This window comes from Seriola dumerili, unplaced genomic scaffold, assembly GCF_002260705.1.
Source record: "Seriola dumerili isolate Sdu_G_001 unplaced genomic scaffold, Sdu_1.0 BDQW01000035.1, whole genome shotgun sequence".
NCBI lineage: Eukaryota > Metazoa > Chordata > Actinopteri > Carangiformes > Carangidae > Seriola > Seriola dumerili.
Genome location: NW_019174290.1, coordinates 3,318,372 through 3,332,811, shown reverse-complemented (window position 1 = coordinate 3,332,811; position 14,440 = coordinate 3,318,372). Strand labels below are relative to the sequence as shown.

At 39.6% G+C, this 14,440-nt stretch overlaps 2 protein-coding genes across 5 annotated transcripts; both read right to left on the bottom strand.

Annotated features, from left to right (window-relative positions):
• Window positions 1–1,073: 1,073 nt before the first annotated feature.
• On the bottom strand, window positions 1,074–7,332 carry LOC111216661 (cytochrome P450 4V2). Its single transcript, XM_022738260.1, has 11 exons — window positions 7,090–7,332; window positions 6,787–6,899; window positions 6,197–6,282; window positions 5,618–5,808; window positions 5,413–5,482; window positions 5,173–5,299; window positions 4,876–5,049; window positions 4,239–4,341; window positions 3,486–3,620; window positions 2,513–2,692; window positions 1,074–2,346 (listed from the first exon to the last, which is right to left on the bottom strand). Exons 1-11 carry the CDS (start codon window positions 7,280–7,282, stop codon window positions 2,186–2,188), a joined length of 1,533 nt encoding a protein of 510 aa, XP_022593981.1. The 5' UTR covers window positions 7,283–7,332; the 3' UTR covers window positions 1,074–2,185.
• A 1,728-nt stretch (window positions 7,333–9,060) lies between these two features.
• On the bottom strand, window positions 9,061–13,897 carry tlr3 (toll like receptor 3). 4 transcript variants are annotated; one of them, XM_022738270.1, is made up of 6 exons: window positions 13,635–13,702; window positions 12,418–12,885; window positions 12,098–12,292; window positions 11,811–11,948; window positions 10,093–10,211; window positions 9,061–9,950 (listed from the first exon to the last, which is right to left on the bottom strand). In XM_022738270.1, exons 1-6 carry the CDS (start codon window positions 13,650–13,652, stop codon window positions 9,719–9,721), a joined length of 1,170 nt encoding a protein of 389 aa, XP_022593991.1. In that variant the 5' UTR covers window positions 13,653–13,702; the 3' UTR covers window positions 9,061–9,718. The 4 variants fall into 4 exon arrangements, with proteins under 4 accessions (XP_022593991.1, XP_022593989.1, XP_022593988.1 ...); XM_022738269.1 differs by having other exon boundaries at window positions 9,062–9,950; window positions 10,093–10,724; XM_022738268.1 differs by lacking the exon at window positions 13,635–13,702 and adding an exon at window positions 13,879–13,897 and having other exon boundaries at window positions 10,093–11,948.
• Between the last annotated feature and the right edge of the window lie 543 nt (window positions 13,898–14,440).

Here is a 14,440-nt window from a genome sequence, read left to right as displayed (position 1 = left end):
TTTCCAGCCTAAAAGCAGCAGTGAGTGTAAGACTGTCATGACAGAAATGGGTCCTTGTTAAAATTGCAGCGTTTATCAGCTTTTGTTGTTGCTCCCTCCGATGCAGTGGTTCTGTTTGGATTGTGACTTCTCAAAACCGAGAGATGTGTAGTTCTAACTCTTTGTCTCAGATTGTGTAGCAGAGCTGTAAGTACGCAGAGGTCATGGCCTCTCTATTTCTGTTCTCGGAATATGGGAGCCTGAAGTGCAGTTTATATTTTATAATTTTAAGTTAGATATAGTGGGTTTTTAAAAGGCAAATACCAAACTCTTTTAGACTCAGTGTCCTTAAACGTTTTAAACAAACCATCATCTAGAGAATTCATGGATGTAAAAGGTTTTTTTTAATGAATAAAGAATTAAAAATCAATGGAAAAATATCCAAACTCAAAGAAAAAATTAATTTTTAAAAGTCAAAGAGAGGATGCTTGGATTTATGACCTCATTTTCAAATAATCCTGGCTACGACCTTGTTTGTGAGCTTCATTAATAAATGATTTTTCCTTCTCAAAATGTTTCATGTGAATAATATTTGCAGGGCACTGAGAAGATAGAACTATCTCTGATTACATAAGAACCAAGAAAAGATTAGAGAAAAAATGTTGCATGGCAGTAATATGGTTTTCATTCTGTCTTATAATCATCTCATGACCCCTCAGATTCATCTTGTGACCCCTTTGCGAAAGCGCTGGTTGGGAACCAGTGCTTCAGTGGTTCATTCAGTATCTGTTTTGGAATTGGAAAAAGCCCACAGACTTTGAACAGGTGTCAACAGGTGTCAACTGCTGTCAGGCGTTTGCAAACCTGGCAAGTCCCTGCCAACGACCTAATGCCCTTTACCATGTTTACCAGTTGTCTTCACGAGCGGGTATTCGGTTTTCCTTGTGTAACTGTGGAGCTGATACCGCTGTACACATGGAGCTTTCAGCTGTTGCTGCAAGCAGCTGAAATGTAATTGAAAATGATTGTGTAACTGCAAAGCACAGTAGAATAAAACCACCAGGCATGGGATGGGGTCAGTTCTGTGCACCCTCAGCTTTTTTCCATTTTAATTTCTTTTCTTTTACACTCTAAAAAATATTCAGTAAAATGAACAGTTGTGGTTATGAAGTCTATCTCTACAACCTTTTCAAGAATAAGTTCAGAAGGCATCAGTACTGACAAACTGTATTAATTATTATCATTAAATTCTCATTAGATTTATTCAACTCTATCCTTGTCTTTTTTTATAATAATGTTTAGACACTTTAAATTATGGCTCACTGTGAACATTTTTTTACAGAGAACTTACAGAGATTTTTTCAGCAAAGTGAAATGAATGCTTTATCATTATAAAATATCTCATGATAAAATCTTAAAGTCCTGGAAATGAGTCTCATGTAATCCACCCACTGTAGTCACACAACAGATCTGACCAAATGCTCCTTTATCCGAGCCATTTATTAGAGATTCTCAGATAAATGAATTCCTCCCGCTTCATGTGGAGCTGAGGCGCCTCAGCTCTATCCAGCCATTGATTGGAGATGTGCTCAATAATTCATATAATAGCATCGGAAAAGAGCGTGTCATTCATCATCAGTCATGTCATTTTGGTGTAAGGCAATGACCCTTGCAGGCATGCCAGTTAAATCATCCCATGACATTATGGATGGGGTCATTTGTAACTGTGTCATGCTATGATTACTTTGTTACAATGGATCCTTCTGACCTTAGTGTGATTCAGTGAGTTAAGAGTGTTTGCGCTTTATGATCATAAACCTGAAGTTTCTCTCATAAGAGTTCCAGTCGCCGGGCGACAAGAGGTCAGGCTTTTATTTCTTTATTTTTTGACCAAAAGGTTTTTCAGAAGAGCTCAGTGTAATGTATTTGACAGTTTTAGAGTTATGTGTGAATGTTTCTATTCCTTACAGAAATACTAAAAGTTAAAGAAGTTATGAATCAAGATAAGTTTATTCACCATGAGGAAAACTACTGCACCTCTACGGGAACTGTAGGGTGGTTTTGAGTTTTGTGTTTCTGATTGGAAAAAAAAATCAAGACTACTGCTCTCCCTGACCTCTTATCTAGAAAACATTACAGTGTTCACCATCATCAGAGTCTGGGAGGATGAACAGGAAATAAAGACCATGAAGGAACATAAATTTGATCAAGTCCTCTTTTCCAGTGTGATCCAGATGCCCTTCTCTGGTCGCAGAATGAGCTCTCCTACCGGCCGCAGCTCCTCTCGTTTCTGACAAGCTTCAACGTTGAAGTTCCGCAGAATGGACGCCAAGATCACCTTCTCCTCCATCAGAGCAAAACGCTGACCTGAGGAGCATCGTAGTGGAACACACACACACACACACACACACACACATACATCAATCAGTAATGCTACACACATGACAGATTCAAAAGACATCATTCAGAAATTAAAGTATGCACGGAAACAGATCCAGTGAACTACAAAATAAAACTCTCCTGTTCTTCTCACCTATGCAGTTGCGGAGTCCAGCAGAGAAGGGGAGGTAGGCGTATGGAGGCCTTCCTACTGAATTCTCTGGTAGAAAACGTTCAGGCCTGAACTCCTCAGGCTCAGGAAAGTATCGTGGGTCACGATGAAGAGCGTACGTGATGATGGTTGCATTGGCACCTTTGGGAACCTTGAAACCGTCTACAGGTAAAAACACGACTTAGTTAAGAAAAGAAAAAAGATCTTCTTAAATTATTATTTGAACTTTTTCCATGTAGGATCCTTATGAATTTCATTGCTTTTAATTTAGACGTGATGAAATTAATTTCATTGCGCCATCAATCATGACAGACAGATGAGAGATGTCCAATTACCAAAAGAAGAAAGGCTGAATTAATATATAAACATTATAAACTGTAATCACCAAATGATTTGCTATGGTCTGAGAGAAAAGTTTTTTAACAATGACATCATACAGCATTCCCACAATAGGAATGATAGCCAGAACTCCAAAAATAAAAGCCTAGTTGTAATAAAGCTGAATTATCTTTTAATATGATGCTCGTGTTTGATCCATCTCCTCGGGTTGACGCCATATTTCATGTATCTTTGCTTCACTTCTTTAAATCAAAAACTCAAACTTTTCTTGGCTTTCCATGAACAAACTTAGCATGATCATATACCGCAGAACACCATTTACTCTTTCACCACACAAACTGATTGATATTTACCACATGTAGCCGTTCACATTGTTGCCGTTTTATTAATTTGAAGAAACCCAATGAAAAGTGGGGAAGAGACAGCAGCATAAAGTAAATGGTGTGTGACAAAGAAAACTATTTTTCAAATGAAAATAATAGAGGGAGCCTGGCTTCCCTTGGCTTCTTGATAAAAAAAAAGAAAAAAGAAAGAAAAGAAAATACCACCGCCTTGGGGGATTTGCACTCAACAAATGAATGTTTCATTCAAGTGTCATCACTCATCTGCAACTCACTGATATGGCAGTCTTCACAGATGCTGCGGGCAAAGAAAGGCACAGAGGGAAAGAGTCGCAGTGCTTCTTTGATTACATACTCCAGGTATTTGAGCTTCTTCAGGTCCTCAGTGTTAATGGGCCGGTCAGATGTACCTTTGCACATTAAACAGGAAATACTGTTAAGCTCTTCAGCACAGAATATAGTTCTTAGGTCAAACGGCTGTTGATAAGTTTGAGCTCTGGTTGCTTGGTGTTGCACTTTCGCCTACTTCTATATCCTTCATATATTCTTGACCTGCTACAGTAGATAAGACTTTGCTAGTAGTGTATTTATTAAAGTTAAGAGTCTTTACTGCACTAATTTTTTTGGGTATTCATAGAATGATAAACCCCACCTATAGGTCATTAATAAGCAATTGGGTGGGTAATTTTACATCGAAAATATTGGGAATAGGATAAAATGAACACTTCTGTTGTTAGAACCTCAAACTGGTGCAATCTTAGTATCTATTATTGCTACAAGGCCGTGTAGCTTACGTCATGGAAAAATGTATAGATGGATCCACACGTGTGGAAATAATTCAATTATTCTCTATGTATTTTGGCAAAGATTTTCACAGCTATTATCCATGTATAAGCTCCCCTAGACTTGTAAAGAAGAAATGAGTCTGAACAAAGTTGAGTCAAAAGGCCTTCGGGCAGGAAAATAAATGATGTCATGAAAGTGAGAACGTGTGCTGTTACGGGGATAGAGAGGGATGTTGCTGTTACCGAACACCTCCTGAAGCTCTTGTTGAACTTTGCCGTGCGCCTCAGGGTGGGAGCCCAGCAGATGTATGGCCCAGTTCATAGAGGCGGCTGTAGTATCATGACCCTTCAAAATAAAGGCAGTTAAATACAGAAAAACAGCTCATTCTTTAAAACTTTAAAGATGCATAAATACTTTTTTTTTTTTTTTGTCATATTATCACCAAAGCATGTTAGCAAACAATTGCGCACATCAAGCAGACAATAGTATTCATTTGGAGTTGCTTTTCTAGCCACTCCATGAATGTAAGTCTTCCACTCACCCTCCTTTTCACTTTGGGGCTCCAACAGCCTCTGAGGGAAATATCTGGCGTCTAAGCTGCTAAATGCTCCACAGGCACCATGTTTACCAGCTAATGGTTAACTTTCTCTGCCATGTGGTGCTCAGCAGGTAACGTAGGTGTGCTAGAGAGTTTAGGTTAAGCAGTGAGAGTGAACCAAAACAATGGGGTAAAAGACACTAAAACGCTCTGCGGGCCTTAGGTTAACAGCAAAGCGGGATGATAATTCACTGCAGCTTTGTCACTATGAGCAACATTGTTCGTATCAAATATTTTTTTGGTGCAGCTTTACTTTGTGAGTTTTATTTGTCACCACCAACCCTAAACATAAAGGTGTCCACTTCCTCCTGAATGTCCTGATGACTCATCCTGTTGCCATTCTCATCCGTAGTCTTCAGGAGCATGTCCAAAAACGCCCGTCTTTTCTTTGTGCCTTGATCAGAGTCGCTGTCTGACTCCGTATCGGAAATGTTTTCTGCTCGTTCATGTATCACCTGAGAAGAAAGGAAGCGGAACATTGTCTTAATATTGTGTCCTCTGTGAAACGCTGGTATGTTTCAGTGTAATAAACACACTGAATATTCACAGATTTTCATACCGCCGGCTCCATTACTCACATTGTATGTGAAGGAGTGCAGAACCTTGAGTGTCTTGTCATGCTCCCGGCCCTCACCAAAGAAGTTGTACACAAAGTCAGGCCAAAACCAAGGTGTCCTCTGTCTGCGGCTGATAATGTCGCTCATTCTGAGGACAAAAAAAGTGAAATAAAACACAACAAATATGACATAAACCTAACTTTTTAACTCATTATTGTCCGTATAAACATGTTAAAAAAAATAGAAAAGAAAATAACTCACTTGTACACACTTTTAACATATTCTGAATCTGAGTTGCTCTGGGCATAAATTTTCTTTCCCATTGCGGTTTCTGAAAAGACATCGTTTAAAGGGTGTTTTGTTCAATCCGGTGCCCAGTGCATGAATTGGGTATCTTTTCTTATTGTATATGCACAAGATGTAAAAGGTTCATCCATACTTCTACATTTGATATCCACATACTCACCACAGATAATGTCCAGAGCACAGAGGGTGATGTGACTGAAGCAGTTGAATGGACCCTTCCCCGCCTGCTTCTCCAGCTTCTCCACCAGGATATCCGCCTGCTCGTTCATCACCTCCAAGAAGTCTGTCAGGATGGAGAAGTGGAAGGTGGGAGTCAACATCTTCCGCCGCTGACGCCACTTACGCCCAGTGCTGATCAAAAGGAAGGAAACGAATCAAAGATGGTTTAAAGGTGAGATGGAACACAGGGTCTACGTATTCTTATGAAATCATAACTGGGAATAAAATGAAACGGAATGACAGGAGAAGCAGAAATGAACTTTTACTTTATTAAATTTAAATCATCATCAAGTGGCAGATTACCATGAAACTGACCTTTTACACTTTTATTCTCACAAAGAATGGACACCAACCTGCTAAGACTTAGTCTATATTATACATTTGAGATATAGCTATAAAGTTAATATTGTTATTGTTATTGTTATTATTCCATTACCATTTTTTCAAACCCACAGTTCCTTTTTCTGATTGTTACTAGTCATCTTTTAATATCATGCAGAAGAGGATTGCAGGTACACACCTGGTGAGAAGACCAGTTCCAAGCCACGGGTGGAGGAAATTGTATGCATGAGCCTTGTCCATATGAACAGGGTTAGACAGAACTGTCTACAAAAGACGGGTTGTAGCAGAACAATAACATTTTAAACAACAAAATATATAGCACAAAAGCAAGCATCCATCTTACAGCTTAACCACTGATTGTATATTGTAAATACAGGCTGTAAATGCAGGTGGAGGCAGGGCTTAAATGTTTAAATGCGGTAGCTCAGTTATATGGAATTGACAGTGGCTGCAATCTGAGCATCAGCACTGTTTTGAAATGCAATGTCATACTAAACAGAGCAGGTTGTCTGGCAGAAATTAGCTTTAGCGCTGTAGCCCCCACTTCATTGAATGTGTGACTTATTTTACATATATGTGGGTTTTATGTTTATGTCTGCGCAAAGACTGCGGTTGCTTTACATGTCACTGAGCTGGAATTAAAATGAAACCCTCCTTGTTGGATAAGAGACATATTTACAAGATAAGGCATGAGGACATTTACAAGTTACACCTACTATATGCACTGTACACTTGATGTTGTAAATGTGGAGTTGTCAGCCAGCATACCTCAACCGTTTCAGCATGAAACAGAATCACAAATGGCACTGGTCCAATCCAGAGTTTAAGCAGCGGCGCATCACAGAACTCACGGGTATAATCCTCAATTTGACGGAAGAAATCTGGAACAAAGAAACAACTGTGGGCTATATATGCAGTAATGGGGCATTATCCTATCAGTTATGTCAGTCAATGTAAAATTTTGCACCGTATGAGTTCCATTGTTCCTGATAGTCTAGTCCTTGACAGTCTGCACATGCTGTAAATCAGCCTATGCAGCCCCCTGTAGCAGCATGTTGACTGCCCTCTTACCTCCTGCATTGGTTTTGAACTGCAGTGCATTTCCAATGAAGGGGTATGTCCCCTCCACCTCGGGAATAGGCTTCATTTCAAACCATTTGTGCAGGTAACTGCTGAGCAGCTTGTAGGTGATGTAGGTCAGAATAGCGATGAAGACGCTGACTCCAAGTAAAGGTATCATGTTACCACCAAGTAAAACTGCCATCTTTTTTGCAGGTTGTACACACCTGTACACACAGTTTGGGTGTGTGTGTGTGTGTGTGTGTGTGTGTGTGTGTGTTCAAGTTATGGATTCAGTATAAAGGTGCTGTGACGTATGCCCAGCCTTTACTCCTCCTTCCCTCTGCTTTCAATCCACTGAAAACTTACTGGATCAAGGGGACCGACTGCATTTGCTGTCATTTATTGATCTTGGCCAGTATCATAATTTAGGAAATGTTATAGACTGCTGTAGAGGGAAATACAAGATAAATTATATATAAGATTGGAGCTTGATCCACATTAACAGGCTACTAAAATATGTAAAAGAGCTATAAATATTGGCAAAGATTATATAATGAAGATGTTAATGATCAGCTGACTGGCCCTGACCTTTGTCCCACTCCCCCCTCTCCTTGTCTAGTATTTTTCTGGTCATGGCATACCCAATCTCTTTAATGAATAACAGCCTTATCTTATTACCAAGTATATTTCATGGTTACAACAGGTTTAACTGTTGAAAGCTATAAAATTATATAGATTATAACAGGTGTATTACTTAGATGCATTTTAGTCTGAATTTGAATAAGGTACTATTTAATCATATGAGAACATTTAGGTTACACGGTTATTTTCTAGTTATGTTTTGCTATTTAGAATTCTAATTTTATATGTTTATATATACTTAATTGCAGAGTAATCATTTACTGTGTATAAATTCAATATTTTGGTGACGGTTTTAATTTCATAGTAAATAAAAACATCTTTTTTTTTTTAAAGATTTGACTTTAGTACTGTCTAAGATGAGTGTTGTGTAAACACAGTTTATTTCAACCCAGATTTTTTTCATTTTTGAGGCTATGGGTAGTTTGACCGGTTACATCATTACCTCTTTGACCAAAACAAACATCAGGGCCGTCGCTGTTCACACTGAGCACATCATTCTAGTTAATATTGTTATATAAAGGCAATAGAATTGAACATCAGTCAAAAGTAAGATACAAAAACAAAATTCAGTTTATTGTCAAGATGCAAATACCACATCGTCTTTTAAAAGGTATCGTTATTGTAATGATACAGAGGTTTATGTAGCATTTCTCCTGTTAGTTGTTTGTTTTACTACTTTTCCATTATCAAGAGAACAACATGTGTAACTTCACTGTGTCCTTTCCACCAAACATTCTCCCTGAAGATATAAAGTTTATGAAATGTGTCTTCATACTTTCTTTTCAAAATTTTCCATTAAAGGTAAGGGGTCCTTTGGAAGGGGTTAGACGACTGAGGTATTTCTAAAAATCTGTCTTACAGTAAGCTTAACAAACGTTTAAGAAATTTGTATCATGTCCGATTGGGGCCTTGTCAAAGCAACCAAATGTGTATCTATTGCCTGAGCTTTTCTGTTTCTCAATTTTTCAAAGCTTAGAAAAAAAATCACTGCTGTTTGATATGTAACTGGATGGGTTGACAGATTGAAGAACCACACTAAATGGGAATAGACAGGCCCATGACTGCTGTTATATTTTGCCCCGAAAAATCCTCATTTCAAGTTCTATAGCTGTGCAATGTTTATCTTGTGTTAAGTAAATTTCATAGGCTCATTTCCAATTTCAACAGTAACAATGACCTACTTTGTAATTTGCAAATGCTCATATTACTGATGAAATATTTGTGTAGTATTTGAAGCACAACAAATGCTGTAGTTTCTTATTACAACCACTAGATGTCAGAGTGACACAATATTTAATCTGAGGTAGAAGATACCCATCAACCTAACTGTAACCCTAAACCATCAAATGGTATGTCACCTCAATTAAATGATTTTAATTACTTTTAATTAATTTTTCACTGAAAATGAGCCAACCTTTTAGCAAACACTTTATTAAGAGACTGCATCATTAAATTACTTGCAATAGATTTGATATCATTTATACTTTACATTGTGCGTTTTTGAAAACAGTACTGGAAAACATGACACTTTTGCCTTAATTAAACAGGTAAACAACAAATGTTAAACACACACACACACACACACACACACACACACACACACACACACACTAATAACAGTATATTCCAGCATCAGTGACATGCCTTCAGGGACCAAGTGGACCAGTATGGGAGCTGTGTGGCTGCTGGATAAAGATGAAGCCATAATTCAGACCACTGTTCAGAATCCACTAAATCTCAGGCATAACTGTCTGAGTTTCAAAACAAAGACTGAGTTCGAAACAAACGCAGCGGAAGAACAGAGATTTCCTTAATTACTGATCGGTGGTTTGACAGGGGGATCTGTCTGATTCATTAATTCCCCAGTTAGTTAGACAAGTTCCATATACAGACCACAAAACAATCAGCGATTGGTAGCAATTAGTAATAATTTGACAAACTTTGGTAATTATTATTATTACAATTGAAATTTGCCACTATTATCAATAAAAAACAGTCACTCCTTCAATCGATTTGTCATGCCAAGTGCAATGAGGAGCTTCTGGTGAAAGGCCGGCACCCTCTCCTTATGACAATGCCAGTCCAGGATGCATCTCGAGCGCAACATGCCCCTGCGGAGGAAGAGTGAGCGAGACAACTTGTAGTCGTGCACATCCTGCAGGAAGACCAGAACCACAGAGTCCCTGCTGGCTTCAATGACCTCGTTAAGTGCGTGGTGGGCTTTAAATCTGGATGAGAAGAGACAGGGGGTGGAGGGACAGTTTGAGAGCTGACGATACTGCTAATGTAGAGCACAGATAAAATACAGTATGTCACACATCACAACATTTTAAAGAATATATTAAATGAAGCTGTGTATGTTTGATTTACCGTCTACACCAGGGATCTTTGAGAAGACTTTCAGTGACGACGAACAAGATTTTCCTGGACATTTTCATATTATCCACAATGGATTCAAGCAGTGGCATTCCAGGGACTCCATCTCGGTCCTGCAAACAAAACCTGCACCTTTCATTCTCTAAGGGGACCATCATCCTTTCCACCCAGCGGCTGTCTTCTTCTGCATGTATGATGTAAGCGTCATATTCAAATTCCCTGCCCTCTTCAACGCTGGCGTCACTAAATCCTAATGTGCGATTGATCAGTATGTTCCAATAAAACTGAATCCTCCAGCCATGGAACCGCACCACAAGTGCAGTTACCATCAGCATTAGGACAACTGTGCTGCTCAGTACGTAAAGAGCCTGAAAAGGGGTCATATCTTTGCAAGAGAGGGTGTCAAAATCCATGACTGATTGATTGAAGTAAGCACGTGGAGTGTTGCATGTATACTGGTCCCTGAGGTTTGGCAATCTGGTAACATTTGTGTTATTCAACCATCTGACAAACCACAGGATGCTCTCACATGTGCAGTCAAATGGATTTTTGTCCATGACAAGTAGGCTGAGGTTTCTCATCGGAGTTTTGAACACTTCGGGCCTCACAGTTGTGATCAGGTTCTTCTGTAAACGTAAAACACGCAATGATGTTAGATCATCAAAAACGGAGTCCTTAAAACTGTTTAGGAGATTGCTTGAGAGACTTAGTTCACTGAGGTTGCTCAAACCTCTCAGAGCCTCCTCTGGGATCTCATCCAGCCCGTTACTATCCATCTGTAAGGTGATCAAGTTCTGTACCCCTTTGAGAAACAACACTGGCCCACCTAGGTTGGCACTCTTCCACAACCGGGCTAAGTTATTGTGTTGGAGCTTCAGCACCTTCAGGTTCACAAGCCCCTCAAACGTATTCTCTATGATGTTTGCGATGTTGTTGTTACTGAGATCCAGGACGGTGAGGTTGGACAGGGGCTTGAATAGAGAGGGATCCAGTTTGGAAGCTGTCATATTAATGCTTTTTCCCAAAGTCAGGACCCTAAGATTGGGCACCTTAACAAATGAAGTGGAGCTGAGTTTGACTTTCTGGTAGTTATCGCTCATGTGTAACTCTTGAACCTGACCAAGGCCTTTAAACTCTTCGCCAGTGAGAATTTGACTTATAAAATTATGATCTAGAAGGAGGATGGTGAGGTTTCCCAAAACAGAGAAGCTTCCAGGATTAATCTCTCCTATAGCTGTTCCTCTCAGATTTAGCTGTCTGAGAGGCGATCCTGCGAGAGAGACTAAGGTTTTGTTACTGATGCTTCTGAGCGATGCACAAGTACTCCAGCTCATATCAAGTTCCTGAAGGCTTGTCAAACCTGTAAAGGTGTTCGCTGTGATTTCCCGAATTGCAGTTTGCTGTAATGTTAAACTCTCCAGGGCACTTAATGGTTGGAAGGAGAAATCATCAATAATCGGGGTTGAGGAGGTATGACCTCTCACCAGAGCTTTTGTCATTTGGAGTTTTTTCAGACTTTTGAGCCCCTGAAATGTGTCCTTGGTCAGGTGCTTGATGTTGTTGTTGGCCAAAATTAAAATCTGAAGTCTGGGCAGCCACTGAAATGAGCCTTCCTCAATTTTACCCATGCCATTATGGGACAGATCCAGAAAGGTTAAGTTTGCTTTCTGCAGCCCTGTAAAGGTTGTGTTCAAGAGTGTGACCAGCTTTACCTTCTGAAGAGACAGGGTCTCAATGGATGTCCCTGACAACTCTAAGCAGAGTTTGGAAATGACCTGACTGTCCATATTACTCCCATCCATGATTAACGTATGTAGGCCTGAAATGGGATCAAGGCAACCGGGCTCCAACTGCAACAAAAAAAAAGGGATCTTGCATTGAGACAAAAAGTGGGAAACAAAACAGACAACTGAAACCAAGGTAGGTTACCCTACGTTATACTATTAGTTCTAGTTTTGACTGCTCAATTTCATTTCTCAATTCCATGTAAGTTTCTTACTTTTTTTAGAGGCAGAGTCGAGAGATTGAGGACTCGTAGAAAGGGTGAATGGTTAAGGAAAGAAAAGTCATCTTTCTCCAGAGTGCTGAAGTCGTTGAATGCCAGATTGAGGTTCACAAGGCTGGGCAGCTGAGGCTGAGAGCTGAGCTTGGCTGAAGGCAGTTTGTTTGTGGAAACATCAAGAAATTGCAGGTTCTGTGAATAATAGCAGGTGAATAAACACAAAATAAAGTGTTATTTAATGCAATGCATGACAGGCACGTCAAACAACAGATTCCCGTAAGTGATGTGGGATACATCAGGGTGAGAGAAACCTGTACCTTTAGTGAAGAGAAGGGCTCTCCTTGAAGCTTTAGCCTATTACTAGCCATATTCAACCGTGTTAGACTGGTGCAGTGGCTCAGATCGTCCTTCTTCAGCAGATGCACTTCATTGTGTTCTATGATTAGCGTCTGCAGCTGGGGCAGCGTCTGGCACAAACGCACATCCAGCTTGGTGATACTGTTGTAACTGACATCGAGGTGGAGGAGTCCATTGTATGGGCTTAGAGACTCAGGGGAAATCCCCACCAGTCTGTTGTGAGACATATCCAGGCTGGTGATGTTCCTGGGAAGGTTTTGAGGGGTTGCGTTGAGGCTGAGGTGGCTGCAGTCAGCTCTGCCATCTTGCACGCTGCAGGATGTCTTCTTCTGGGATGCCATGCAATGGTACGGGCCGGTCATAAAATAACATATGACGATGACCCATGTCAGGAGAAGGGAGCGAGGGGAGCGCATCGCTTCAGAAACCTTTACAAAAAGAGAGAGAATAAAATCTGCAAAAGCCTTAAACTTACATTAACTCATTTTTGTGGGACAGCACAACAAGGACATTGACATTTTATCATCTTATAAAGTTGACATAGAAAACAATTTATCAAATAGTTACTTGTTTGCACGTGGAGCAGACACAAAACACCACTAGGAAATACTCTGTAAAATGTAAGTCCAATATTCACTCTTATTTGAACTGTTTTCCTCCCCACCAGCAGCGATGCTCCACTATGCTCACCGGCTAACTTTGTTTATCTGCTGTTTTACTGTTAACATATCGTGGGTTAAACAGAGCGTTTTCACTGAAAACAACAGCCTGCCACTGCTGGACACAGGTTTGGTGACATTGGTGACAGTAAAGCAAAACAATCTCTCTGTAGGTTTGTCACTACTAGCGACATCTGTCACTTTACACATAATCATTTCATTTATTGTTAATATTAAATACTGATTAGTGCAGCTTTAATATACAGCACTGTCCAGGTATGGCATGTGATAACGCTCCTTCATTTCCAATATTACAATATAGACTTGATAGTATTTCAAAAACTGTTTACAGAAATATTTGTGCCAAAAGCGAACATAATAATGATAATTATTGTTATTATTAACACAGTATGCTTAATATGATTACTATAGGATTGCATCATAATTATAGCACTGTCACCTTGACATTTCACACACACTGGCTAACATCTGAGATATAATACCTGCAGAGCTCTTACCAAACGTTGCCTTTGCATATTATCTGTTGCATTTAGACTCCATAGACTTCAAACAAACAATGTTCTTCAGGGAGCACAGACGCAGCTTATGTCACAGGCACTGCAGCAACAAAGCAAGAAAATAAGGAAATGAGACGGCACCAGCTCCGGTTTCGCTTCCACATCACTGAATCTGCTGGAGGATTAACTCTTTCATGCAGGAGGATAACCAATATTTGGAAGTTTGAATGAAACTCATACTCACATCCGACAAACCATCCTGGAGCCAGTGTGTTTAAGTCCTAAGAGTTATTAAACATATACCAATGCCAGTTCTAATAAACTCTGATCAACATGGTTCCTGATATCGGTGAGGATTTGGTGACACGTGGTATAAATAGGCGAGGTTACGGCACAGTCGGACTTTGGGGCGGAAATATGTGATATGTATTTGAAAGGACAACACTGCATCTGAAACCGTAACGCATGTGTTAAGTAAGGACAATAACAGTTATGAAAAAAATCTCATAAATCTATTCAAATAACTACCCGACAGCGTTAGACGAGTTAAATTGTAAACAGTTGCTTTAAACGTGAATGTGAGGTCACATTTGTGCTGTTTTCAGTAAAACAAGGTTGTGTGTGGGATAAAGACCGTAAATTTATGAGTAGATGTGCAAGACATTTAGCGTGGAAGAGCAAGACTGATGGAATTTTGCTGTAAATAATGTTATTTAAAAGATATAAAGCCTCTGATAAGTTTGAAAGAACATATTGCTTTATCTGCCTCCCTTATCCCCGTTATTTCTTTGTATGTCTATGTATTG